The sequence below is a fragment of the Pseudorca crassidens genome, chromosome 7 (genome assembly GCF_039906515.1).
Source record: "Pseudorca crassidens isolate mPseCra1 chromosome 7, mPseCra1.hap1, whole genome shotgun sequence".
In the NCBI taxonomy this organism is placed as follows: domain Eukaryota; kingdom Metazoa; phylum Chordata; class Mammalia; order Artiodactyla; family Delphinidae; genus Pseudorca; species Pseudorca crassidens.
Genome location: NC_090302.1, coordinates 106,480,510 through 106,508,509, shown reverse-complemented (window position 1 = coordinate 106,508,509; position 28,000 = coordinate 106,480,510). Strand labels below are relative to the sequence as shown.

The following is a 28,000-nucleotide window of genomic DNA, read 5'->3' as shown; positions in this document are numbered from 1 at the left end:
GTGTGTGTGTGTGTGTGTGTGTGTGTGTGTGTGCGCGTGCATGTGTGCGTGCATGCAATACAATGCTATACTTCAGCTAAGTTTAGTGACTTTATTAGACTGCATCAAAAAGTGGTAGGTTGAATTCGTTTATTTTAAGAGATTTTCTGAAGCTGTATGTTTCGAATCTCTTTAAAGGTGATACGGTCTTACTTCAAGCGTGCAGATCCGTTCTATGATGAGCAGGAAAATCATAGTCTCATTGGGGTGGCTAATGTCTTCCTGGAGTCCCTCTTCTATGATGTGAAGTTACAATATGCTGTTCCAATCATCAACCAGAAGGGAGAGGTTAGTTTTCTCCTCGTGCCTTGTGCCCCGCAGAGAACAGTTTGAGAAACAACAGGGTGGTGATAGTAAATTGTTGTTATAATTTTTCATCAATAACGACAGGCATTATCTATGTGTATTATTAATATCTGTGTTTCCATACTGCTGGATGGTGATTATTCCAAATAAATACTTTGAGGAAAAGTAACTGGTAGAACCTGTTATACCACTAAGCTAACCACTTGACTGTACAACAGAGGAAAGAACAAAATCTGGAGAAAGGATCTGCTTTTGTCCCCACTGCTGTAGGTGGCAGGCCGGCTGCACGTAGAGGTGATGCGCATTAGTGGTGACATCGGGGAGAGAATTGCGGGAGGTGATGATGCTGCAGACGCGTCCTTTGATAAGGAGACCCAGGAGAACAAACTCGTGTGCATGGTAAGGCCCACTTGCCTTTAGAAGTAGTAGAAGTGCAGCTGGTTTTGAGGATTGTGGGTATTTAGACAGTAAATACTGTGTCCTTTTTCAAATTTTGAAAATATCTGTCTCTAAATAAATCTTTAGTATTTAGTGTTCTAGAAACCGTATTTCATCACATTTTCCTGACATTCCAGGTAGCCAGGTGTTTCCACTCCCTTCCTCTGTGACCCCTTGGATAAGTCACCTCTTTCTTCTGGGCTGTTCTGCCCTAAAATTATGTGAATTTGAGTTTGTCTGAACTTCTCTCTAGAGAAGCCAGTTTTCTCACACAGGTTTCCTCCTCCTTTTGGGCCTCTTCTGATGCTGGAGGTGTGTCCCAGCCCTGGTCCTATTGCTAAGCAGCCGCCTAAGCCACTCTTCACCCTGTCTTTGCATGTTTCTTGTTTCCTCTTCAGGAGCATGCCTTTGCTTGTGCTGTCCCGTCATGTCCTCGCCCCAGACCCTTTCCTCTCTGCTCTTCCCACGCATACTGTTCCTGAACTGTGTGTTGAGTATCATCTGTGAGACACTGTCAGGCGCTGGGAATATGAAAATGAGTCAGGCAGGACTCGTGCTGTCAGGGGAGCAACCTGTGTAGTTGGTGTGCACCTCTGGGGGACGCAGAGGTAAACGGAGGACTCCAGTACTGTGTGTCCTGTGTGCTCTGAGAGGGGTAGATAGGAGTTGTTCTGGGACACAGAGTAGGGGTCATCAATGAATGCACATAGTGAGGTCTGAGGGATATTTCTGGAAAGATGAGACTCAGAGTGAACTGGAAGGAGAGCATGTTATGTAAAGCTGTCCTCTCCCTAGGGGGCTGTGGTATCGTCACGGGTGGTTGCTTGGGCGCGTGTTAGGTCAGCATAGGTAGGGCCGCCTCTTCACTCATTACGACAAGGAGAACATCCCATCGTGCATTTCCAGGCACACTCTAGTGGGCCAGGGTGCCATGGGTTGAGAATCACCCAGGCACCACTTAAAAAGGTTTTTGAAGACGAGAAATCAGCAAGGGGCTTAGACACCGTGTGTGAGTGAGGAGGCCATTCAAAGGTGAGGCCAGGAAGCCCACACTTCACTCTCATTTCATAGTCTATCCTAGGTCCAGTCTTGTAGCTCAGTAAATATTTCTAGAATTGAGTTTCATTTTGAAAGGAGTAAGTTAGGCATCAGCTACAGGTATGGAGCAGCTAAAGCTGTTAGAGTTGGGCCACTTTCCATGTATTTAGGAGGCCTCAATTAGTAATTGACGGTCCATTGCTTCCGTGTGATGGGGAAGTATTCTTAATTCACTAAACGGTGAATCTTTGTACTGTACTCGATTTCAGAACATTTCCTTTGAGGTTGTATGATTATCAAAGATGGGGAGACATAGGCTTTGTGACTCATAATGGCCCACTTTAAAGGGGATGGACCAGAGATGCAACCTGTGAAACTTACCATTAGTGAAGTAACATGTGAGGGTACTGTCTCACTTGGGAAATGTATCTTTGTCACTGGGTAACTTAGGCTTTTTTTTTTTTTAAATGAAGTTAAAATGTATTAATTTTTTTTATGGAAGATATCAAACATACAGAAAAGTAGTAGGATAGTGTCATTGACCCCTATTCATTCTCCCTCGACTATCAACTCATGGTCAGTCTTGTTTCGTTCATATACACAAGGTGCTTCTCCGCTGTCCCCTTCCCTTGGATTATTTTGAAGCAATCCCAGACATCATATTTCTTCAAGAATAGTTTAGTATATATATCTCCAAAAGAAGAGGACTTTTAAAAAACCAACCTAGCCAGGATATCATGATCAAGAGTTAATACTTTTTTAATATCATGAAATATCCAGTCAGTTTCCCTGGTCGTCTTGGCGTCTTTAGTCTATTTTATATTTTAATCTTTAGGCTCTGGCCCTTATGCTTGCTCCCTCCTGCTTGCCCTCTCTCTCTCTCACCCTGCAATTTGTTTATTGTAGAAACTGCATTGTCATCGTGTGTTTTCTCATAGTCTGGATTTTGCTGATTGGTATTATTTACTGTGTTAAGGTGTATTTGCTGTAAATTGGGAGTTAGATATAAAGGTGACCTGGGGGAGGGGAGGGGCGATGATCCTTTACAGGGTGAGGTGTCTTCCATCAGAAGGCACGTCATGTCTGGTTCTCTTTTGGGGTTGTTAGCAATCGTTGATGGTTATTACCTAGGTATTTCATTAGGAGTTAGAAAAAATAATTCTATCATCCCTTCATTTATTAGCTGGAATTCTGTAGAGTGAACCTTCCTACTGTCAACTATTTTGCTATTCAGAGGTACAATTTGTATCTAAAAGGCAGGGTGAATGCTCCGTTCTCTCCCTTTATTCACTAGTTTTCAAAATAATGAATTGGTTTTCCTACTATTATGCAAAAGCGACAAGTGAGGTTTTTTTGGTTTGGTCTTCATATCATTATGAACTCTTGGATTTAAATATACTTGGTGTGTTTTGATCCATTGTATTCATTACCTATATCGAAGCTCAAACAACCCCATCTTTGGCCCGTGGAGGCCTCTTCGGGTGGCTCTTGAGTCCTTTGATACAACCCTAACCCTCAGAGAGTGTGCCAGCTTTCCTGCTCTGGAGTGACGCAGACTGTACATTCCTTGTCCCAGACCATTTCTCCACTGAAAGGGAACTGGATCCCTTTCAGTGGGGAGTGGTTTTTAGACACCATATTCTGAGTGTGTAATAGCCTTTTGTGTAAAAGGAGGAAGACAAATAAACTGTATGGTAGTTAAATATTGGTGGGGAATAAAACAAAAGATACCAGTTTGGGGGCACTTAAGATATCACAGGTGATGAGTATCACTGGCCCTTAAAAGAAGACTAGATTTATTTTTCTGTGATGAAAAAAAGTATGCACATATTAACATATTGATCATTTTAATTACATTAAATAAAATTAGTATATTTTAAAACCGCGAACAACATCAGTGTCTCCCGACATTTCTGGGCTGTAGGTCTTGAGCAGTGGCAAGTTGAAGTCTGTGGTATTCTGACACCTGGTGGTGATTTTGGTTTCTGCAAGCAAATACTTAAACCTATGTTCTAGACATCATTCCTGATATTTTTATTCCTGATATTCTTTATTCCTGCAGTCTCATTCCTGAGGAGTTGCCTATAGGGGAGAGAGTTCAGCATATGAAACCTTGCTTTCTTATTTATTTCAATCTTAAAATTGAAATTGATTTCTAAGAAAGAAAATTAACTTTCAGATGGAATTCAGTCACAAAGAAGTATGTATTGAACATCCATCCACGTAACGCCTGGTAGTGATTTCATTCATTGTATTTCATTGGTATGGTTAGTCCTCACACATCTATCATTAGGTAGCTATCCTGTTTTCCATAGGAGAAAAACTAAGCCTAAGAATTAAAGTAATTTGCTCATAAACAGAAGCTAATAAGTGGCAGAAATTTTTATTTAGATCTTTGTACTCCAGAATATTGCAATCTTCCCAAATACCACATTGCCTCATCTTAAAGAATATAATAAGCATTTTAAACACTTAATGAAAAGGGCATGGTTTTTAAAATTTAATGAAAAATTAATTGCCAAATACTAATGGCTCTATTTGGTTTGGAGAAACAAAATGTGTTAGTCAGTCTGTCTTTCATAGCCTGGGAATTGCTATCTAGATGTTTCAAACTCTATGCCATCACAGAAAAAAGTGAGTAATAGCAGGAGTGCCCGTCCGTTGCTTACCCATTATAGAAGAAAATGGTCGTCTGCTTTGCATGATTTTCTGTGTCATTATTAATGCTTCGTTAAACAGTAAGAACATTTGTGGTTGCTAAACTATGTAAACTTCTGCCACATACTCAAATCTGTTTTTGTTTATTTTACGTACTGGAGGTTTAGAGTGCGTCATACAACATGTAGGAAGCGACCAGGTGAAGAGCGTGATAACTGATCAGTGTGCAGTCGCCTGAAGGTTGGCCTCATGGATTATGAAGTCAGAATTTAGCTTAGTTAATTTCAGGATTTAGTTTCTTCCACAACTTATCACAAAGTTAAAAATCAACCTGACACTGCCTGCCAAAAGAAATATTTAGACCATTGGCTGCTTTAAAATCTATTATGGGCATTTCTTCTGGGGGCGTTCGGGTCTGATTAAACACATACTTCTGTAATCGCACGTAGTTATCACAAAACCCCACACCCCAGCAGTCCAGGGCACATTTCCTTTGATCTGGCCCTCCTCCCTGAATCTGCACGGAGAAGGCATCGTACACATTGCTGCAGAGAATGGTCAGCGGTCACCATCTTTTGTCTCCTCCGTTCACCCCTCCAGATCTTCAGAGTATACATTCCTGATGCTTTTAAAGTTTTCCAAAAACGCTCTAGTAGCAAGTAACATTCCGATTGAGAACCTTGTTCTTTATTATACATTAAAATATCAAATTTTTTTTTGCCCTTTTCTGAATATTTACTGCTTACTGGTATGCACACTGTTTTCATTCTTCATTCATCATTCTTAACAATCTTGTGTCCTTGGGCCGTATTATCCATAGTTGGCCGAGTTTGTATGATTGAATGGTGCTGATGTTTGAGAACTTTCTTCTTCCGAAGATGATGATGATATAAAAAACTAGAATTTTAAATGTTCTTCATCAGCCTGTAAATGCTTTAAAATGTCCACTTGTATATCCTCAAGGTTACTGATACCTTGTGTCAACCTCTCACTAAATATGACATTTCACAGATGCAAAAATACAGCCCAGGTTGAATGAGATTTGGTCAACGTAAACCGACTGTTAGTGACACAGTCAGGACTAGAGCCTGTGTCTCTGACTCAAAGTACTTCTTGGAACTTTCTGAGTTAAAAACAGTCTTCCTTTTCCTTCAGGTTAAAATACTTCAAGCCACCGGCTTGCCACAGCATCTGTCCCACTTTGTATTCTGCAAATACAACTTCTGGGATCAACAGGAGCCGGTAATTGTTGCACCCGAGGTGGATACCTCATCCTCTCCTGTCAGCAAGGAACCTCAGTGCATGGTTGTCTTTGATCAGTGCAATGTAAGTGTGTTTTCCAGACTGGGGCAGCATTTAATTACTCAGGTCAAAACAAAAAACAACCCATATTTTGTTGAGTAATTTGGTACCAGTCTGTGTCTTGGAGCAGGTTCTTAGAGTGGGGTTGGAGTCAAAGACTAAAGTGCCGTCAACACACTGTATGTACATGTTAACTTATACAACGTTATATGTCAATTATATCTCTGTAAGCCTGGGGGAAAAGCAGAACTATAGTGTCAGTGCATGTAGCTCCTCCAGCATCAAAAGTTAACTGTTGTGTGACTACATGTACATATGTCTACTCTTCTCCAAAAGGAATCCATGTTTTGTATGAGTTACTGGAGAAACTGTCATCTGGGAAGGTTAGGAAACTAGTGTTTTAGAGAAAGTGAAGATAGGGAGACAACAACTAGCATTGTGGAGCCCCTAATGTTCTGTTCAGCACTTTGTGATTCTTTCATTTGCTCTTTCCCACAGTTGTATTTGATGACAGTGCTTTTTTTAGCTGAAGAAGTCGGTTCAGAGGTCATTTGCCCATGGCTAGTAACTAGCAGAGCCGGGACTGTCAGATTCTAAATTCTCTTTTTCTACTTTATCTCACTTGAGCCATCTCATTTTTTTTTTTTTTTCGAGAGAGGTCTCTTTCTAATCTGTTTAAAACAGAAATACTTTTGTTGTGCTAAAGATCGAGAGAGAGAGAGATTCTATGACTTTTTAAAATAAACTTTTTTAGAGCTTAATCCTAATTATTGCAAGAGGCTGTTTTACATCTATCGTACAAAGATGGACAGATAGGAGAATTTTTTTAAAATAGGTGATTATTTGCACTGATGATCAGTATTTATTTCCTTTCTCTCTTATTATTGGAGATAGTTAACTTCCTAAAAACTGGAAAAAATTGTTTTTCCAACACACTGCTGCCTTACTGGATGTAATAACTTTTATATCAAGACGTAGATCATTGTTGTCATTCTTAATATAATTATTTATACTTTCAAAAATAGCTCCCAAAATATTGCTAACAAAATAGAATACAGTGCTGGTCTTTCACAATAGATTTTCAAGGTGAAAAGTTTTTTAAAAATCAGAGTTAAGAACCTCGGGCCATCTGAGCATTCATTATGGGTGTTGGATGACAGTTTTGTCCTATGGCTAAAACATTCTATTTCTCTTCTCCATGATGAAGTGAGGATATGTCAGGTGTAAGTAATTGTAAGGTCACTAGAAGGTGTTTTCTTCTTCTGTACTTACTTCCTTTCAGGAATTTTCTGTTGGCATCACTGAAGACTTTATCGAGCACCTTTCAGAAGGGGCTTTGGCAATTGAAGTCTATGGCCATAAGATGAATGATCCTCGGAAAAACCCAACCCTGTGGGATTTGGGGATTATCCAAGCGAAAACACGCAGTCTTCGGGACAGGTGAATTTTAGATACCCATCTGATTCCATTTATAATTTTAAAAAATTGCTAGAGATTAATATTGCCATTTATAAAGGTTACCCCTTCCTGAGCATTTCCAGTATTCCAGTAATAGCTGGCGTTGTGTCCACGGTATTAACAGCACAGTTAAACTTCCTTGGAGGAGTGAACTTTGAAGAGTGATGGGAAAAAGTTAAGAAATAGGTAGTTAGGAATGAAGTGTGAAATGAATTTTTGGAGAATAGGTTGCTTATCATTATGAAATACCTCTAATTAATCATCTGTAGAGAAAATAGATCAAGATATACTCTGGAATTCAGGTTTACATGTTTTTTTTTTTTAAAATAAATTTATCTTTGGCTGTGTCGGGTCTTCGTTACTGCGTGCCGGCTTTCTCTAGTTGTGGTGAGCGGGGGCTACTGTTCGTTGCGGTGCGCGGGCTTCTCATTGCGGTGGCCTCTTTTGTTGTGGAGCACTGGCTCAGCACGCAGGCTTCAGTAGTTGTGGCACTCAGGCTCAGTAGTTGTGGCTCGTGGGCTCTAGAGCACAGGCTCAGTAGTTGTGGCACACGGGCTTAGTTGCTCCGCAGCATGTGGGATCCTCCTGGACCAGGGCTCGAACCCGTGTCCCCTGCATTGGCAGGTGGACTCTTAACCACTGCACTACCAGGGAAGTCCCTTACTTATTCTATCTTTAGCTCAAAGTTCTTTTCAAGTAGCATTAATCATGGAAGGAGGAAGGCTTACTTGTTGACCAGGATTTTAAACAGAAGAGTTAAAAGGAAAAGACTGAAAGAGCATATATTTGTACTGCATCTAATTATAGATGAGAAGCAGATTTTCTTCTTTTTTTTGTATTTACAAAGTTTTACCAAATACTAAATTAGACATTGGGATTTTTTTTTTTGATTCTCTTATTGACCTCAGCAGAGATACTTGTCCAGTCACCAAAGCATACAGCACTACCTTTGCTGTATGAAAAGGTAATCACTGCAACTTACTTCTGTACTTCTGATAACAATGTTTAAATTTTTGAATAACCACTTTGAAATAGATTTGTAATTATCATACCTTTTTGAATGAAATAAAGGCATCATTTTTAGTTCTGATGTTGTTTGTTGAACTTTGCTTTTAATTACATTTGCCAGTATGTATTTGTGTATTACTCACTGAACTACAGATAATTCTACTGAGTTATTCTGTTTGGAGGTTATTTTCATCATTAATTCTCATGTGTAGGATCCTAAGCTGCCTGTATTGAAATAGAAATGTATGATTTTCCAAGAACTTCAACTATTTCCTAGATGGAGCGAAGTCACCAGGAAAGTGGAATTCTGGGTTCAAATCTTGGAACAGAATGAGAATGGTGAATACTGCCCTGTAGAGGTAATTCCTGCAAAGGACGTGCCAACAGGTGGAATCTTCCAACTCCGGCAGGTAATGAAATTTTTAATGTTAACATTGAATTCTTTGGTGTTGTAAAGGTTAATATTGGATTCCTTTTAGCAGAAACATCAGGGATAATGAAATCTAGATTGGCCAAGACCACTTATTAAAGTTTTCTCTCCCTTCATGTGTATTTTCTTTCATTTTCAAAAATAAAGCTGTTTACAGTATTTAAAACCAGCTTCTGTGAAGTTTAAGTAAGAAAAAGATAAGCTTTGGGGACTCCCCTAGTGGCACAGTGGATAAGGCTTGCGCTCCCAGTGCACAGGGGTTCCGGGTTCAATCCCTGGTCAAGGGAACTAGATCCCACATGCATGCCGCAACTAAGGAGCCAGCAAGCTGCAACTAAGGAGCCAGCAAGCCACAACAAGGAGCCCACGTGCTGCAACTAAGGAGCCCACCTGCTGCAACTAAGACCCAGTGCGACCAAATAAATAAATATTTTTTTAAAAAAAAGAAAAAGATAAGCTTTATAGTGACTTAGAATTGAACTGTAGGAAACAAAACAAACGTATCAAGGAGCGTTAGAACATTTATAAAGACAAGGAGAGGCTGTGTGACATGGCAGAAAGAACAAGCACTTCAGAGTCTAACATTCTGGGGTTTGGTTCTGGCTGTCCCATGGCCTAGCTGTATATCCGTGAGCAAGTTCAGTCACCTCCCGGAACCTTTCCTCAGGTGTAAAGTGGAGCGGGGTGATAACACCAACTTTGTAGGGTTATTATGAGGATTAGAAATACTGTATATGGGGCTTCCCTGGTGGCGCAGTGGTTGAGAGTCCACCTGCCGATGCAGGGGACACAGGTTCGTGCCCCGGTCTGGGAGAATCCCACATGCCGTGGAGTGGCTGGGCCCGTGAGCCATGGCATCTGAGCCTGCGCGTCTGGAGCCCCCGCTCTGCAACGGGAGAGGCCACAACAGTGAGAGGCCTGCGTACCGCAAAAAAAAAAAAAAAAAAAAAAGAAATACTATATGGAGCCCAGTGCTTGATACATGGGAGATGAGAAGTGTTTTTCCCTCTGATGCCCACCAGTTCTCTGCTTCTCTGCAGGCACCAACTGGGTGTCTTGTAATTCAGTTCAGTTTGGACCCTAACTACCCAGAGCGAGCATCACACTCCACAGGTTTAAGGGCCCAGACTTACACAGGACTGCCCTCACTTCAGATACCAGCTGCAAGTATCAGGGCCCCAGGTCACCCACATTTCTGTCCTACTTGGCTACAGTTGAGGGTTCCCGCAACTCTCAGGTTTCATAGTTTGCTGGAATGACTCACAAAACTCAGGAAAGCCCTTTGCTTACTGTTACCAGTTTACTGTAAAAGATACAACTCAGGAACAGCCAAGTGGAAGAGCTGCATGGGGTACGGTGTGGAGGAAGATTGAGGAGCTGCCGTGTGCCCTTCGCTGCGCCAGCTTCCCAGCACCTGACGTGTTCACCAGCCAGGAAGCTCTAACCCCATCGTTAGTAGGTTTTTACGTAGGCGTGGTGGATGACAGCACTGGCCTTTGGTGATTAACCCCATCTCCAGCCCCTTTTTTCTCACTCCCTGAGGTTTTGGCGTAGGGCTGAAAGTTCCAACCTTCTGATCAAGGCTTGGTTTTCCTGGCGACCAGCCCCAATCCTGAAGCCACCTAGGGATCTGCCTAAGTGACCAAATGAAAAGTCACATGGTTAAAAGACGCACCTATCACCTTTATCATTAAGGAAATTCCAAGAGTTTTAGGAGCTCTGTGCCAGGAACTGAGGACAAAGACCAAATATCTTTTCTATCTTACTTAACACGTTAGGTAAATAGGACACGTTAAGTAAATGCAGCTAGGTAGATGTGAATACCTGCCAGAAACCAATACAGCAGAGACACGTGTGGGACTTGTCACTTAACCCCAGACAGATGTGATCTGTAGTATCTGTGCTGCAAATTAAAGATGAGAGTATCTTAATAGAATTTACATGTAAGACTTAGAAATACTCGTTTGCTATTCTTTACATGAAGTCAACGTTTAGTAGAATATTATTGCCTGTGATAGTTTCCATACTTTAAAACAGTAGTAAAATATTAGAATGGCTCAAGAAAATGAATGTTGAAATCATTCAAAGCAAAATATGAGAAAAGGTTAAAGGAAAAAGTTTGCTTATAAGTTTCTGAATGTCTTAGGAGGAGGAAAATGATAAGCACTTGTTCTCTGACCCTAGCAAATGAATTTTAGCAAATCCATTCATGTATAGACAAGGCACTAAAAGCAAAGGGAAATTAGTTTAAAATATAGTGTGAGATATATACATAAAATAGGATTCATAAGGGTGTGAAGAACATCTTTTCCTGAACATCTGTTAAAACTATATATATCCTCTTTGGATGCCTTAGAAATTCTTCATCTCCCGGAAGGCAAGACCAGATAATTTTCTGTGGTTTAGTATAAATTGAATATTTAAGTGTTTTTCACACTTCTGGCAACCTTTACTAAAAGTGTTCAAAGATATCTCGGGTATATCAGGAAAGGCTTTTTTGAAGGATGTGCGTCTTGACCTGGGTGGTGAAAGAATCATGTTGGAAGGGTTCTTCATATATAAATGGCAGGAATAAAGATAGAGGGTGGAATTAGGTAAGTTTGGGTAGAAAGTATCAGTAACTTGTAGGAAGAGCTAGAAGCAGTAACCGAAGAGATTATAGAGGCTTGGGGCAGCTAGTTCATGGAGGGCCTTGGATGGTAGACTTATTAGAATTCAAAATTGGAACCTATTGTTCTCCAACAGGAAAGTAGCAGAGGAGAACTGATTAGATTAACTGCATGCATTTGCTAGTTTTGTAGTTAAAAAATAGTCAAATATCGGCAGTTACAAGAGGTTCACTAATAGTTTATGTATTGGTAAAGCTGTTCAAAGCTTTTCTGTGAAGCATTAAGCCATTCCTGGATCTTTTCCCTCCATTTTTCTCTCTCTTTATCCTGTATCCTCCCCCAAAGTATAGGTACTTCACGCTTCACGTTTGGGCGCACATTCAGAATAGGTCACTTCCTGTCTCAGGCAAAGTGAAAACCAAAGGTAGCTAATTGAAATGACTAAACTATTTCAGACAATTAAAATATTTTCTGAGTTACTCTTTGCACAAAATATCTGATGCATAGTCCTCGGAAAATATTAAAGACATCTGCAACCCATCTCTTTAAATCTAGCTTGATAGAATCAATCATTGCCTAAGCTGATTTTCCTGATGATACAAAGCTCTTGGGAATTAAAATCCAATAGAAGAGGGGAAGGGTAATTGACTTGAAATTACATGTTGAGATTCTGTTTTTCAAATTCTATTTTACATTCCTAGAATTTACAAACCAACTTTGAAGTCAGTGATTGGGGATACTGAGAATTTTCTTTTAAAAATTACTTCATTGTAAATATTCAAAGTCACATAGTGTTTATTGTGAAAACATACTTAAAGAAGGAACAGTTTCTTTCTGATCAATTCTTCATTTTGCAACTTGGCTTAAAATTATTTTATTTTGGGATGAGAGCAGTGAATTCAGGATCGTATAATCATTCTTATTATTCTGATTGCTTATTTTTTAAAGTGGATCATACTATATATACTGGCTTTGGTAATCTGCTTTTGTAAAAGAAGTCTAGTTAACATCTGTCACTGTACTCTTTAACTTATATATCATGTATGTTTTTCTATAGCAATATTTTAATGACCATGTAAATATTTCATTAATATACTATAGTTTAAGCAGTTATCAATGCTGTACATTTAATTTGCTTCTAATTTCTTGTTATTCTTAACATTGCTGTAAGATTCTTTATGTACATATATGATTACTTAAAACAGATTCCTAGAAAGTTGAATTGCTGGGTCAAGGGATTCTTATTTTTTAAGGCAAATTGCCCTGCAGAAAGCTTTACCGATTTATATTCCCACCAACAGTGTATGTAATTGCTTTTTTTGTAAACTTTGGGCAATATTGTAAATTGCCTTTTTAAAAGATAGTTGGTAGCTTAGTAAGTGAAAATAAAGGTGTTTCATGCTTATTTTAATGTGCTTATTAGTAAGTGGAACATTTTATATTGTCTAGCCTTTTGCATTTCCTTTGTTAGATTGTTTTAAAGTGTTTTTTTGTTGGAAAAAATATCTAAGCCATATATTTGTTCCTGATTAGTTTTTGAATTTGTAATTTACTACTAAACATGTAAGATACGGTGAGATAGCATCTCTAAAGATAAATGCTTTTCTCATCATCAGCCTGTAGGGGTCTCTCTAAACCAAATTTTTGGGAATCAAACCGATTTTGAGAAACTCTTAAAATTGTCTGTGATACAGGGGCAGTCCCGGCGAGTCCAAGTGGAAGTGAAGTCTGTGCAGGAGTCTGGGACTTTACCGCTGATGGAAGAATGTATATTGTCTGTTGGCATTGGATGTGTAAAAGTCAGGGCGCCGAGATCGGCCAAGACGCATGAAACCATCCATGTAAGTCTCTGTTGACAGACCCAACCAGACAAGAGAGTCTTTTGGAACCTGTCAGAAAACTGCCTTCCACAAACAATTCTTTCAGTATTTTATTTTCTTGGATATCTTTTTTTCTTTTCTTTTCTTTCTTTTTTTTTTTTTAACTGTATTGCATTTGCGTGGAACCACTGCACCAGCTTGTTGGTTTTCCCTGGTACACGGCAAAGTGAGGGTTAAAACATCTCAGCCTCCGGGAGTTCCTCAGTGCCTGATTTCCGCCCCCCCCCACCCCTCTGCAGAAACCCCCTGCTGGCTCATAAAGACTATTTGCCAGCAGGTGTTTGATTTCCCCTGGGGAGTGGGACTGTAAACCCAGCAGGGGGAGAGTATTGTACTAGCTCCCTGAAAAGGTCAAATGAGGTTCTTCACTTTCCTATGAGAAGCTCAAGGTTTCACTCCAACTACCGAGAGTGAGGGTGAGCGTGGGTGGGAGATGAAAAAGCGTATTCGTTAAAGTAGAAAATATAAAGTATGGGAAAAGATTCAAACTTCTTTAGCGTAGTCTGATTCTTGGATAAATGATTGTTTCGGCTCTGCATAATATATTTTTTCTCTTAGGAGGAAGAGGAGGACATGGACAGTTACCAGGTAATGAAGCACGGGTTATCCTAGTCAAATAAGCTCGATTAAAGTACTAAATTACACATTCCTGAGTCTTGCCATGCTGTTACTTAGTAACTACACAATTAGTTTTGATTCAGATATTGCTTTGTCTGAAGTTAAAACAGAAGGGAACAATCATTTGTGACTGTTATCCTTTTCCAAACCTGGAGCTGCCCATCCAGGCCCCTGCAGATCCATTCTTCAGGTCCTCTTCCTTGCACTTGCTCTCTCCTTTTTCCCTGGAAGAGCTGTTGCAGACTTGGCTTCAGTCAAGCCACGCCCCTTAGGTATTTCCCATACTTTAAGCCAGGTCTCCTTTCCCTACTTCCTGGAGTCATACAGGTTTTGTTTTGTTTTTCCCCCCACCCCCCTTTCCCTAATCTCCTGCAAGATTTTGTTTACGTCTGATAAATTTTATTTTGTGAGTCTGGTTAGTCGTCGTTTAGCACTGTCAGAGCTCTTCGGATCCTGATTATGTCAGCCAGTGCAGTCACCCTCCTGGTTTGGCTTCATTCTAATTGGATAAAAATGTCTGCTTTCCTATAAGTTGCTGATAAAAGTATTGAGGGTTAAATACAGAGTCCTGTGGCACAACCATAGAGAATTCTTTTAAGCTGACGTTATTCCATTAATCACTATTCTTTGGATGTGATATTTCAGTCTTCTGTAATTTCTTCCAAGTAGATCCATTGCACATTTCTCCTTCTTGTCCACAAGAATGTCATGAGCTATTTGGTTAAGTGCCTTAGTGAAATCCAGATACTCCCAATATGCTCAGCATTCCACTGATCTACCCAGTCACGTAACGTTATTACAGAAGGAAATGAGGTAAGATGGGAGCACAGTCAGGTGTTGACTGGTAGAGTTGTTAGTCTGTTGGTAACATCCCGTCTGCCACCCCCACCCCCCACCAAAAAAAAAAGAAACCCAACAGAAACTAGGGAGAGAAGCATTTACATGATTTGTAGATGCTGGTGAAACATGTTGAAGGCTGTAGTTAAGAAATCTGAAGAGTTCTTCTGATGGTTCTAAGGGATACAAATTTGAGGATTATCGAGTAGTATTTGTGATTTTTATCCAGCAAAGAGACCTTGTAGAAGATATTAGCTGCATGAGTGCTTGGAGTTCTACCCTTTGAGCCAATAGAAATAAAACTGGTTCTGGGGCTTCCCTGGTGGCGCAGTGGTTGGGGGTCCGCCTGCCGATGCGGGGGATGCGGGTTCGTGCCCCGGTCCGGGAGGATCCCGCGTGCCGCGGAGCGGCTGGGTCCGTGGGCCATGGCCGCTGAGCCTGTGCGTCTGGAGCCTGTGCTCTGCATCGGGAGAGGCCACAGCAGTGAGAGGCCTGCGTGCCGCAAAAAAAATAAAATAAAAAAAGGGAAAAACTGGTTCTGGATTATCAGAGTGCCCTTTCAGAAATGGTGTTACTCTAGTACAGTAATGCTTTAATTTCTGAAAGTTTCTATTCTGAATAATGGTTGGATTCAACTAGTAGTGGTAATAAAAATGTTAGGGTATAATACTTTACATTTTTGAAGCATATTAGAGTAAGGTAAGATAGAGTATCGGTTTCAGATATATTGTCTTGATGTTATATTTACTGTAATCCCCTTGTTTGCTTCTAGGATCGGGATTTAGAGAGACTACGTAGAAAATGGCTAAATGTGTTAACAAAGCGTCAGGAGTACTTAGATCAACAACTGCAAAAGCTTGTCAGTAAACATGGTATGAAAAGCAACTTCTAATATTCCCCCCCACCCCAAATCAGTGTGCTGTTAATTCCCATTTGCAGTTACATGAAATAAAAGTAGACGAACACATCAGTAGTGGGAATGGCGAGAACATAGGAATGGTGCTTATTTGTGTCACATCCTTTCCAAAGGACAGTTATCCACTTGTAAGGATGTCTTTGCATAGGTCTCCCTTCCCCCCCAACAAAGAGGAAATAGAGTATGTGCAGTAAACATTGTTGCTCAAAAATAACTAAAGGAGGATGCTCACATTTCTTCATTTCTGGTCCAGAGGCACGTGAGCCCTCTGACTCTTGAAGAGATCATCCCTGTGCTGTTCCACCGCAGGCCTTCCATGAACTGCAGACGGCGTCTCTGTGAGAGCACACCAGCCTCGCTAGCTTATAGTTAGTTTTTTATCGTGAGCTTTTTGTCACGAATTAGGGAAGTAATAAGTTGCTAGTGAACCCTCCTCAACCAATACATGGAATATGGGAACATCCTGTGGATCACGTAGGACAAAGCGTAAACAGCAGGCAAGAAGTGGGACCCCTGTATTTGATCCTCATTCTTGATGTTCTAGATAAAACAGAGGATGATGCTGACCGTGAAGCTCAACTACTAGAGATGAGGTTGACTCTGACTGAGGAGAGGAACGCAGTCATGGTCCCCTCAGCCGGCAGTGGGATCCCAGGGGCCCCGGCAGAATGGTATGGGTGCTGCCCTGTGTCTTCTGAAGTTCTCTGTGCTCACGGAGCTGCCCACTTTCTCTATGAGTGTTGCCTCTGCTTTGATTAATGGATGACTTACCATAGCGTGTGGGGAAAAAAGTTGTTTTAATTAGAGGAGGTGTTAAATTATTTTCATGAGTTGGAATAACTGTGACCTAAAACTGTTTTATTAAGTAATATTGTTTTTGGCCCAACTAATTAAGATTTCTGAGAATCTAAATCAATATTTAGTACCATTGCACTTAGCATTTAAAAAAATAGTTAATATGTTAATTACTTGGGTCATTCCCTTAAAAGACTATTCAGTCATAATAAAATTGCATCACCAGGTGTTTTTGATTTTGGTACTAGATTAACTGAACTGTCAGCAAATGTTCTCTGCCACTTTATAGAAATTAAAAATAGTAAATTAAGCCACATGGGGCCCTTAGGTATATAACTTTATAAGAAAGTACGTTTAAAGAAGGGAGCTTCAACTTCAGTGATGAACAGGTATATGTGTTTTCTAAGACTAAGTTCTGATATCAGAGCGTATGATAATTATACATGGAAGCACCAGAGAAAAGAAGCAGCAGTGGCAGTTAAGTCTTTGTGGCATCTCTGATGTGAAAGTATAGCTAACCCAGTACCCAGAATTATCATTGGTTGACCTGTAATTGCTCTGCATGTATGAAGGCTGAGTCGTGAAGCACATGCCGCTGAGAAAGGCTGCTTTATTTGAGATGCTGTTGTTCGTTATGTTTTAGGACGCCGGTTCCTGGGATGGAAACACACATTCCCGTTATATTCCTTGACTTAAATGGTAAGTTAAGAGGTGCCGCCTTCCGAAGGCAACTCTGACAAATTAGTGTCCAAGTAACACTTAGATTCTAACGAGGTATGCAGTTAGGCAATTCTGTAAGCCTAAGGTTTGGGTCTGTTTTATGTGTGCCAAAGGACTCTAATCCTTGACAAAGAATGAATTTCCTGTAAGAATAGTATTTTTTTTTAACAGTGATAGGTATGTCTCATAGTGATGTGTTCTCACATTTCATTCTACAACCCATACTGCTTTGTGTGCTTTGTTCTCCCATCAGTTTAGGATGGCAGTAATGTTTTCCACACTTAAGATATTTTCTTCTTTAATTCTCAGGAGGACTCCTCTCCAGAAAGGACTAATAACTAGTGATGCTTATGTAGCATGTTGCTTTTATCTGGTGTCTTCTTAGCATTACCTAATGAATTTCTCACTTTATCTGTGAGTTCTTGTGCCATTCATCACTGTGTTGCCAATTTTTTTTTTTTAAATAACTGTCATTTTTTCCCCCCTCATGTAAAATATTTTGGATGTGGCTACATTTTACAAATATTCTGTCTGAGGAGGGAAATAAAAATGAAAAGGTAGATTAAAGAGCTAAAAATAAGTTTGAAAGTCAGCATTTAAATTCCAAAGACATCTGCAGAAGAACTGTGTATTAAAATGAGCCATCCTAAATAGACAAGCTTGGATGTCCTCAGTGGTTTTCTTCTGCCCTGAAAGTATGTTACAGCATCTCAGGTATCTAGCATCCTGTGCTGCTTGGCTTACTTGGACCTGTGAGAGTTTTTCATATCCACACGGAGTCAGAGAAGAGCACTTAGCCACTGGCACCGTACATCCACCTGTCGGGGTTTTAATGTACTGCCACAGCACTCTATCCTTCCTTGTTCTCTTGAGCCTTGGAGACTGAGGGCGACTCTGTCTTGTTCTTACCTGAGGTTCCTAGATAGGTGAGGGGTGTGTGTGTGTAGGAGGGTTAGAAAGTGGAAGAGAATAAGCTTCAAGAAGACCTATTAGTATGGATATTCCAAGATAGGAGCAGCACCCTGTTCAGCCTATGCCCGTTCTTGGTCCACACAAGCCCACGTACTAGAAGAAATACTTTCGACGTTTACTTGCAAGCTTAAGATGCATAGGGAGTTGGGAGGGCCAGGCTTGGAAATGAACAACCAAAGGGCCACAGGGCAGCCCTTCAGTTTCTTAACTGTGGGATGATTGGAATCACTCTCACTCTCATTTCTTCAGTGCACTAAAAGACAGGGAATTGGGGTTCTAATCCTGTCATTAACATTTATGGGCTGACCTGGTGTAACCTCTTGGGTTTCTTGGCTTCGGTTGCCTTCCATGTAAAATAAGGCACGGAGGTAGGAGATTGGATTTAGATAATTTCTTGAGGTGTTTTCCATCTCTAAGATCCGTGAACTGTTTAATGGTCATCATCTGTGTGATGTAAGATTTCAGAGCCAAACAGCAAATGAAATTTGAGGCAGGAGAATTCTGCTACTAAGCACATTGAAATTTAGCTGGTAGGGGTTATCCTTTAAAATGATCTCCATATTGAATGGAACTTCTCTGCTTTTAGCTGATGATTTCAGCTCTCAGGATAATCTTGATGACCCAGAAGCTGGTGGATGGGATGCTACCCTGGCTGGAGAAGAAGAGGACGAGTTCTTTGAACTGCAGATTGTCAAACAGCATGATGGAGAGGTAAATAAAGCATAACTCGGGAAGACTGGATGAAAAGTAGTTTCTTTAACCTTTCCATGAGCCTTTGAAAACAATCAGCAAGGTAATCATTCCAGTGCTTACATTTCTCAAGAACTATAAATGAAAACCTTTCAATATGATTTCCAGAAAGAAGGGAACCACTTCCAGAAGGAGTAGAGCAATCAGATCACATCCATTCACTGTTTTACTTCTTTTCCTGGTGAAGGATCTTTGTTAGTAATTCATAGTTCAGGTCAGCAGTGGTCTACTCTCTGGGGAAATGCTCCTGAAGTACATAGAGGTAAAATGGCACAGTGTTTGGGACTGACTTCGAAATGCTTTAGTGAAGACTTCTTAATAAGGGAGGAAAAGAATAGATGAAGCCACATGATAATGTTTGAATCTGAGTGATGGGTATACACTGGGGGCTTATTTTCTAATTTTGAGCATATTGGAAAAATTATAAAATATATTAAGGAAGGAAAGCCGACGTGATACTCTGAAGGACACATCATCACATAGTGAGTGGTATTCTGAAGATGCAAAACTTGAACTGCGGTGCATTCTGTAAAACAGTGGACCTGCACCCGTCTTTAATAAGTCAGTGCCGTGAGTGACAAAGAAAGCCTGGGGAACCAGCCTAGATGAAAGTAGACTAAAAGAACAGGACAGCTAAATGCAGTTTGTGATCCTGGGTCAGAACAGTTGAAACATTTGAATATGGACTCTGTATTATATAGTAGTATTGTATTGATGTTAAATTCCTGAATATGATAATTGTCCTATGGTTAAGTTAGAGGATGTCCTTGCTCTTAGAAGATACTTGCTGAAGTATTTAGAGATGCAGAGTTACCTGTCTATAACTTACTCTAAAGTGGTTCAGTAAAAAAAACCCAAAAAACAATAGCAATACTGTGTGTGTTTGTGTGAGAGAGAGGGAAAAGGGCAAAATGTTAACAGGTGGTGAATCTACCTGAAAGAAATACAGGAGTTCATTGTACTCAATTTGCAACTTTTATGTTTGAGTATTTTTCAAAATAAATAAATTTTAGCTGTCGGCCAGGAACAGCCTGCTCTGTACTCCCTCGAGTCGGTGCCTGAGGCCACATCCTGGGATTCCCATGGTCTCCCAGGGCAGTTCTCTTAGCAGAGCTGCACTCATTGAGTGGCCTGCTCCACTTCAGCCCAAGCCAAGATGTTTCCTTGTGGGGTTTTGTGTTTTAGGAGGAGGGGGTGACTGTTCTGTCTTCTCTGCAGGTGAAAGCGGAAGCCTCCTGGGACTCCGCAGTGCACAACTGCCCTCAGCTGAGTAAAGGCACGCCCGCGGATGAGCGAGTGTTTCTCATCGTGCGGGTGACGGTCCAGCTCAGCCATCCGGCCGACATGCAGCTGGTATTACGCAAGCGCATTTGTGTCAGTGTTCACGGCCGGCAGGTGAGTCATTGATCCTAGTTGAAGAAATGACTTTGGGTCAGACACGAGGGCGGGGCTGTGGAAGGATTGCTCTGGCCTCCTGTCCCCCCAGGCTCTGTGAAGCTCTGAGCTTTTCTCTTTCAGTTGACTATTGCTGTCCTATAACCGTGCTTGCTTCAATCCCGGAACCCGTCAGCCTGACTTCCTCCTAGACGACCCTGAATTGTTACCCTGAATCTTTGTTACTGCAGAGGCACAGCTCACAGCCCTTCCTTTGGGTGCCATAGGGCCCTGTCAAGGCGAAGCTCACTGTTTTTGTCTTTGACTCTTCATCTGGGTCCTACAAGATGAGAATGTTCACCACAGATGAGCTGTTGTTTGTGCTGTTCACCATTTCGTTTCCCGTGCCTTTCTTTTCTTTCAGTCCTCTCTGCTGGTTCATTGATTGTGTATTTGGAGAGAGTACTCTGTCAAGCTTTGGGGTAAAAAGATGAATAAGAAATAATCTGCATCCTTAAAGAGCCAATGTCCACTGGCCTGTGAGTGTATAAGCAGACGACTCTCCTCTACTGTGGTAGCGCAGCTCAGAGGGTGAGAGTGCAGTCAGGGAAGGCTTCAAAGAGGAGGGGGCATGTGAGCTGCTCCGTTGCAGGCAGGGGTGGTTGGCAGGCAGAGGAGTCGCTGGCTATTTCACCGAGAGGAGGAAATATCCGTGCAGTGGTGGTGAGGAAGGAAAGGGCGTGGCAGCTTGGGGACCGTTAGAAGCAGAGTGTGACGGGGTGTGCTGCAGAGGCCACGGCTGTGGGCATCAACACAGTTGCAGCTAGGTTATGAAGGACCTTGTGCCGTATGAACCAGTTTAGTAGAAAACTTCTAGATAAGAATATAAAGGATTTCTGCTGTTGGTTCTGCAATGATACTATTTGGGAGGTTGGTTCTAGGGGTTCTTCTCAATACACTGGCTAAAACCAGGACAGATGAAAATAAATCTTTTCATTTAGAAGAGTACAGTCACGGTTGACAGAGTCCTGGATGTAATCTCCACCCCTAAAAATTAATCTTTAGTTCTAAATGTCACACTGATATCAATCTTTGAATGAAGACCGGCAGTGATGCTGTTAAAATTGCAGCTCTTTAGCTTGGCGATCGAGCATCAGTACATACAGGTCATGGCGTAGCTGTAGATGTATGTATATGCCGTGTCTCCCATTCACTCTTTTCTTGGTCCCTCTTTTCTCAGAAGTCTATTTTTAAATAAATGTATTTTATTTATTGATTTTTGGCTGCATTGGGTCTTCATTGCACATGCAGGCTTTCTCTAGTTGCAGTGAGCGGGGGCTACTCTTGGTTGCTGTGCGTGGGCTTCTCGTTGCGGTGGCTTCTCCTGTTGTGGAGCACGGGCTGTAGGCGCACGGGCTTCAGTAGTTGTGGCACGTGGGCTCAGTAGTTGTGGCTCGCGGGCTCTAGGGTGCAGGCTCAGTCGTTGTGGCGCATGGGCTTAGATGCTCCACAGCATGTGGGATCTTCCCAGACCAGGGCTTGAACCATGTCCCTTGCATTGGTAAGCAGATTCCTAACCATTGTGCCACCTTATAAGTCTGGAGTCAAGAGTGAAGGGATGAAATAAATGCATTCTAAGAGGATAAAATCTTTTAAAAAGTTAACTAAAGATCACTGAATTATTATTAAGTTTGTGAAAATATGTACTTCTGAGACCAAACAGTTTTTTTCCTATTCTGTTTGGGGTCTTTTACCTATTTCCTACTTGGCTTTTGCATGAGGGAAAAAGGTTCAGTGTCAGTTTAATATTCTCTCTTATTCTTATCTTTATTCACCAATTATATTCTGCCCTCATCCGTGCTCTCTTTAACCTCTACAGGATGTTCAGTCTTAGCAACATCTTCAAATGAGTCATCTATGCATTAATTCAACAGTTCAATTCTTAACCGTGCAAAGAGCACAGTCAGCATAAACAATGACCATGCACTCTTAAATCATTCTTCATAATGATCCTGCTTTGGTCAAGAATTAATGCCTGGACTTGTCAATATTCATAGTGCAAAAAAAGGATAAGGGTCACCAGCCCTTCCTTACATCTTCGTTAGAAGGTCATTTTATCTTGTAGAAGTCAACAGTCTTATTTCTGTAGCCTTTCAGCAGAGTTGAACCAGATGCCTAGTGTGGTTCCAGAGTTTAGGGTTTGTACTTTTCATATATTCGGTATGGGACCTGTCACGTGGCAGGCATCATATAAATTGGTTTGGGGCACTAAGACAAAGTTGAGGAACTTATATGTAGTGATTTGGATTCTGGCTTATATTGGAAGTATGTTCTTTTCCTTTTTGGTTAGAGTGAATGTGGTGTCGTTTATGCTGTCTCTTTGTTAATGAAAACTCAGTTTTTGAGGTGGGAAACCATGTCTTCTATTTTGTTTTTCTCTAGGGTTTTGCTCAGAGTCTCCTAAAAAAGATGTCACATCGAAGTTCTATTCCAGGCTGTGGAGTGACCTTTGAAATTGTCTCCAATATTCCAGAGGTGAAGGATCATATGAAATTTGAATATACTAAAAATAAACATGTAGAAAGAGCAAACTCCCTGAAAAGTCACCTATGCAAGAAATGTGTGTTAAATGAAAATGTATATTTAGGAAAATGTTATAGATTTGTAGAGGAATTTCCTAATCTTCACTTGATTCAGAGTAAAATGTACTTGTGTGGCTTTAAAGGTTTTGGTTTTAGTATTTTGTTAAAGAAGAATCTTTTGAAAAGCAAATCAACACCTTTTTACCCACAGAAGAGGGTATAACCCTTGAAGGAAGGCAACACAGCATAACATAGAGTTTCAGGGTTTCATTTTGGAATGAAACAGAAATCTTGTTTCTGTCACCTCTTAGTGACGTGAACTTGGGTAAGTTACTTTGAGCCTAAATTTTTTCTTTTATCAAATTGGGTTAGTGATACCTTCTGTACAGGGTTTTTTTTTAAGGATTAAATGAGACAATATACACAAATTGTGTACATGCTAAACAATAAATTGTAATTGCTATTATTATTATAGTTACTATTATTATTTTTCTTTCTGAGCTAATTCAGATATGCACAGGAATCAAATAGCTAGAGCTGAAAATACCCCTGACAGGAGCTTGCTGGAGGATGTAGTTTATATGTGCTTCCTAGTACTTAATTCCTGATTTAGACAGATTTGTGCACTTGGTTATTGACATAGCTAGTAACAAGGCCTTCCTTACAGGAGTAGGAGAAGTGAGGGGTCTAAGAAAAGGACCCAACAAAAAAGACAAGAGTGGCTCCTTCTGCCACATTGACTATCCAAAATCGGGGAGTGAGTGGGGAGGTCCAGGCTGTGCTGCCCTTGGGAGTGGAAAATGGGAATGGGACCCTGGGGCGAGCACTCCCTCCTAAGCACACCATCCATGGTGCCTTCATTCTCTTGATTCAAGGGCTCAGTGCTTGTTGATTGATTCTGTTGATTATTTGAACAATAGATGGACAATATATATTTTAAGACAGATCAGGTTTTGGAAGAGTGAAAAGATTGCACAGTACTTAGGCTTTGTTTTAGAGTACTTATATCACAGAACACTCTTCCTCTCAAATAATGTCAAATAGTGACTAATTCTTGCCTGGACCTTCAAAGTATTAGGCTTACATAGCACATATTAACTGTTTATTTAATTTGGAGCCTGCTGACCATTTAAAAATTGAGCCCCTTTCTGAGTTAGACAAGCTGCAAAATCTTGGATCTGGAATATATTACTCTTTGTATACTTATATGTGGGGTTAGAGATTTACTGTTTATTCTCTGTATCTGAGTGTTTGCTCTTTTTTCCAGTTGTTTCAGATCTTAACTCTATAAAACGGTTTGAATGCAGTTGAGAAACAGTGACACTTGCAGTGAACTATCTTCAGTTTTTCCTTTTCTCCCATCATCTTTCTTCTCTTCTCTCCTCATTTGTAGTTTTTTTTTTTTTTTTTTTTTTTGCTGTGTTGGGTCTTCATTGCTGCGTGTGGGCTTTCTCTAGTTGCGGCGAGCGGGGGCTACTCTTCATTGCAGTGCGCTGGCTTCTCATTGCGGTGGCTTCTCTGTTGTGGAGCATGGGCTCTAGGTGTGCAGGCTTCAGTAGTTGCGGCACGCGGGCTCAGTAGATGTGGTGCATGGGCTTAGATGCTCTGCGGCACGTGGGATCTTCCTGAACCAGGGCTCGAACCCGTGTCCCCTGCATTGGCAGGTGGATTCTTAACCACTGCACCACCAGGGAAGTCCCCCATTTGTAGTTTTCTTATCTTCTTTAACAGTGCTTTTATTCTTCAGGTGATACGGTTTTTCAAAGGGCAGAAATGTGGGGAAATCAGCGGAAAGATAAACACATAGCCGCGCGTGATGGGGCTACCTATTAATAATTAGCTAAATGTCTTAAGTTGGGAAGTGTTAGGGTCACATTATCAAATCCTGATGATAAAGACAAAGGAAAAGTGAGACTTAAAGCTTATAGTGTAAGGACTACACTAGTTTATTTTTTATTTCAAAATAAAATAGAAAGCTTCTTAAAAGCTAGAATTCATCATGAAAAAGCCTGGAAAAGTTCTTTGTGTTCCATATTACAGAAGCTTTGAGGGCTTGGTAGCAAAAAGAAGTAGTCATAGACCAGAGAGCAACAAGAGATGGTTTCACCTTTCTTCCTTTTTTTTTTTTTTTTTTAAAGCAGCTAGAATGCTTTCATTGCTAATGGGAGTGTAAAATGATACCACCACTGGCAGCTGATCATAAAGTTAAATAGACACCTACCCCGTGACCCAGTAATTCTACTTCTAGGTCCTTACCCAAGAGAAGTGAAAGCATATATCCATAAAGATCTGCCCAGGAATATACAAAGCAGCTTAATTCAAAATAACCTAAAACTGGAAACAACCCAAACATCCATCAACAGACGAATGGATACATAAATTGTGGCATCTCCATACTGTGGAGTATTACTCAGCCATACAAAGAAATGAACTGTGTGAACGAATCTCTAAATCACTATGCTAAGTGAAAAGCCAGGCACCAAAGGGTGTCGTTCCATTTATGTGAACTTCTAAAACAGGTGAACTAATCTGTGGTGAAAGAAACGACCTTGCCTTGGGGGAAGGGTAGGGGTCGAACTTTCTGAGGAAATGGAAATGTTTTATTTCTTGTGTGGATAACATGGATATATAATATATACATTTCTTTAAAACTCAGGTATCCTCTTTCTTAGAAAATCAGGATATTCAGTGGTTAAAAGAATACTCTATCAGGAGTCAGGAGACCTAATTCTAGTCTTGCTGCTTTTGCTAATTATGCAAAATAATAATAATAACCTGACCTTCCTCTTTCCTCATTTGTAAAATGAGGATGATTCCGGGGCCCAAACGAATTACTGTAGGAGACAAAAGTTTTGTGAACTTAAGCTGTCTTCTGAATTTTTCCATATTTTATCCATTCTAAGGCTTATGTAAATTTTTTTACATAAATTCATTTATTTTATTTATTTATTTTTGGCTGCCTTGGGTCTTTGTTGCTGCACGCAGGCTTTCTCTAGTTGCGGTGAGCAGGGGCTACTCTTGGTTGCAGTGTGCGGGCTGCTTGTTGTGGTGGCTTCTCTTGTTGTGGAGCACGGGCTCTAGGCGCACGGGCTTCAGTAGTTATGGCACGTGGGCTCAGTAGTTGTGGCTCGCGGGCTCTAGATCGCAGACTCAGTAGTTGTGGTGCACGGGCTTAGTTGCTCTGCGGCATGTGGGATCTTCCTGGACCAGGGCTCAAACCCGTGTCCCCTGCGTTGGCAGGCAGGTTCTTAACCACTGTGCCACCAGGGAAGCCCGTAAGGCTTATGTAAATTTAAAAGAATATTTTTGAAGTTAGAATGTGTCTTATAATTGATGATATCTTAAAGTTAATTGGCAGAGTTTTTTTCCCTCCTTAGTGGTATATGTCTTTTCTTAAAGTCGATGGTATCTTAAGATGCAGTGGCATGCGGATATATATTTTGTAGTCTTTGACGTTACTATAACAAATTCACCAGTAAAAAAAGTATCTCATTTTTCCTGAGAAGAGTACTTTGTTATGAGCCATATGAGCTTGAGATACCTGACTACATTAACAAAGTCCCTCCCTGACTTGCAAACATCCCATTTATATGCCTGGACCAGTTATGTCCAGGGAGCTGGGTGAGTGAGAATTTGCTTAGTTACTTCTCTTCTCGGTCAGCTTCCAGCCTTCGGCCTCTGCCACTGCAGAGTTGTGGATTGAGACCACACTTGGAATATGTAGTCTGGGAGGCTGCTTAGCAAAAGGGTTGGAACCCAGCCCTTCTTTCCATTCTTAGCCTCCATACCTGTGTCTGTCTCCTGCAGGAGTTGTTTGGATCCCAGACGTATCCAGCTGGTACCCCAGCTCCTCAGTCCTCCCTCTGGCCCCCCAAGATATGTTCAGGAAGTACTATTGTGGTTAGATTTCCAGCTAGCCCACCAAATCCTTTCTAACCAGGAATGTCTTTGTTTGCAATGGAAATGTAGGAGAGAACAGTTTTGTTGAAAATGTGCTGTGTTTCAGCTGCTCTGTGTTTAACCAGCCTTTCAAGTGAACCGAACCACCATTTATACCATGATTTCTGTGGGAAAATGCATTTTGAGTTCCGAAAGCTGACTTTAAAATGGAATTTGGAATACATCCCATTTGTTTGTTCAGTACTCTTGTGTGTATTTGTATAATCAGGAAGCTTTTGTAACATTTTCTTCTGCAAGGTACTTAATTTTAATATACAATTTTCCATTCTCCAGGATGCCCAGGGAGTAGAGGAACGAGAAGCATTAGCAAGAATGGCAGCTAATGTTGAAAACACGGCTTCTGCTGACTCGGAGGCATATATTGAGAAATACCTCAGGAGCGTGCTGGCAGTGGAGAACCTTCTCACGTTAGATCGACTTCGCCAGGTCAGCCGACAGAGCTGGTGGCCATGGTGCCAGCCCAGCCTGACTCTGGGTTTGACTTTCCACAAGTCACATTATTGTTACATCTAAACGTTTGAAGCCTCTAAGTGGAGCATATTAATTTAGATTAAACCTGCTGGGTAAGTCTTTGAAGATACAGACGCTACTGGAAAGTTACTTTTTGCAAGACCCTAAATGGTATCTAGTGGCCATTTGGAAGTAGTGGAAGAGAATATGTAACTCTTGGTGGCTAAGTATCTTAGAAATTCCTTGATACTGGGTCATAATGTCACAGAAGGTAGAGTGCTGTGCCCTTCTTTGCCTCCACAGCCTCGGAGTGGATCTCTAGAAGGGAAAACAGAAGTGCCAGCCGTAAACCTAAGCCTCAGAGAAACCCTGAGCTCTATTTTATGTGACAGTGTTGAGACTTTTTTTTTAACCAAAAATACGAATGAAAAATAAAAGAGAATGGTCTGCTTTTAATAGTCTTTCTCTTGGGACTGACTTCTGGCCAGCTTCAAGGGGGCCGTCAGTAGATACAGAAAAGAATGATCCAGGTAACCTGTCCGCTGTTGAATTAACTTTGAGTATTCCACAGTGATGGCAATTGAGTCATTCTGTCGTGTGAAGTAACAGCCGTCCTTTAAAGAACTAGGAATGTGTCCATAGCTCAGCCTGCTTTAAGATACTGTTACTTTGGAAGTGTGTCTCTCATGTGTATTTTTCGTCTGTATTTTCTCTGACTGACAGGAAGTTGCAGTGAAGGAACAGTTGACAGGAAAAGGGAAGCTGAATAGGAGGAGTATTAGCTCTCCAAATGTGAACAGAGTGAGTACCTGGAACCCCATTCTGTGCTCTGCTTTCGCTCCTCTTTCCTTGGATAACTC

The 28,000-nt window shown here is 40.9% G+C and overlaps 1 protein-coding gene across 3 annotated transcripts in view; it reads left to right on the top strand.

Annotated features, from left to right (window-relative positions):
* The window catches only part of KIF13B (kinesin family member 13B), a 187,731-nt gene that overhangs the window by 111,937 nt on the left and 47,794 nt on the right, over window positions 1-28,000 (top strand). For all 3 annotated transcript variants that reach the window (XM_067745296.1, XM_067745295.1, XM_067745297.1), the window contains 15 exons: window positions 178-327; window positions 616-744; window positions 5,635-5,805; window positions 7,064-7,221; window positions 8,525-8,657; window positions 12,981-13,127; window positions 13,725-13,754; window positions 15,394-15,493; window positions 16,082-16,208; window positions 16,976-17,031; window positions 18,611-18,735; window positions 19,993-20,169; window positions 22,591-22,683; window positions 26,964-27,116; window positions 27,864-27,941. In XM_067745296.1, coding sequence (XP_067601397.1) covers window positions 178-327; window positions 616-744; window positions 5,635-5,805; window positions 7,064-7,221; window positions 8,525-8,657; window positions 12,981-13,127; window positions 13,725-13,754; window positions 15,394-15,493; window positions 16,082-16,208; window positions 16,976-17,031; window positions 18,611-18,735; window positions 19,993-20,169; window positions 22,591-22,683; window positions 26,964-27,116; window positions 27,864-27,941 — 1,827 coding nt within the window. The remainder of the gene's footprint in view (window positions 1-177; window positions 328-615; window positions 745-5,634; window positions 5,806-7,063; window positions 7,222-8,524; window positions 8,658-12,980; window positions 13,128-13,724; window positions 13,755-15,393; window positions 15,494-16,081; window positions 16,209-16,975; window positions 17,032-18,610; window positions 18,736-19,992; window positions 20,170-22,590; window positions 22,684-26,963; window positions 27,117-27,863; window positions 27,942-28,000) is intronic.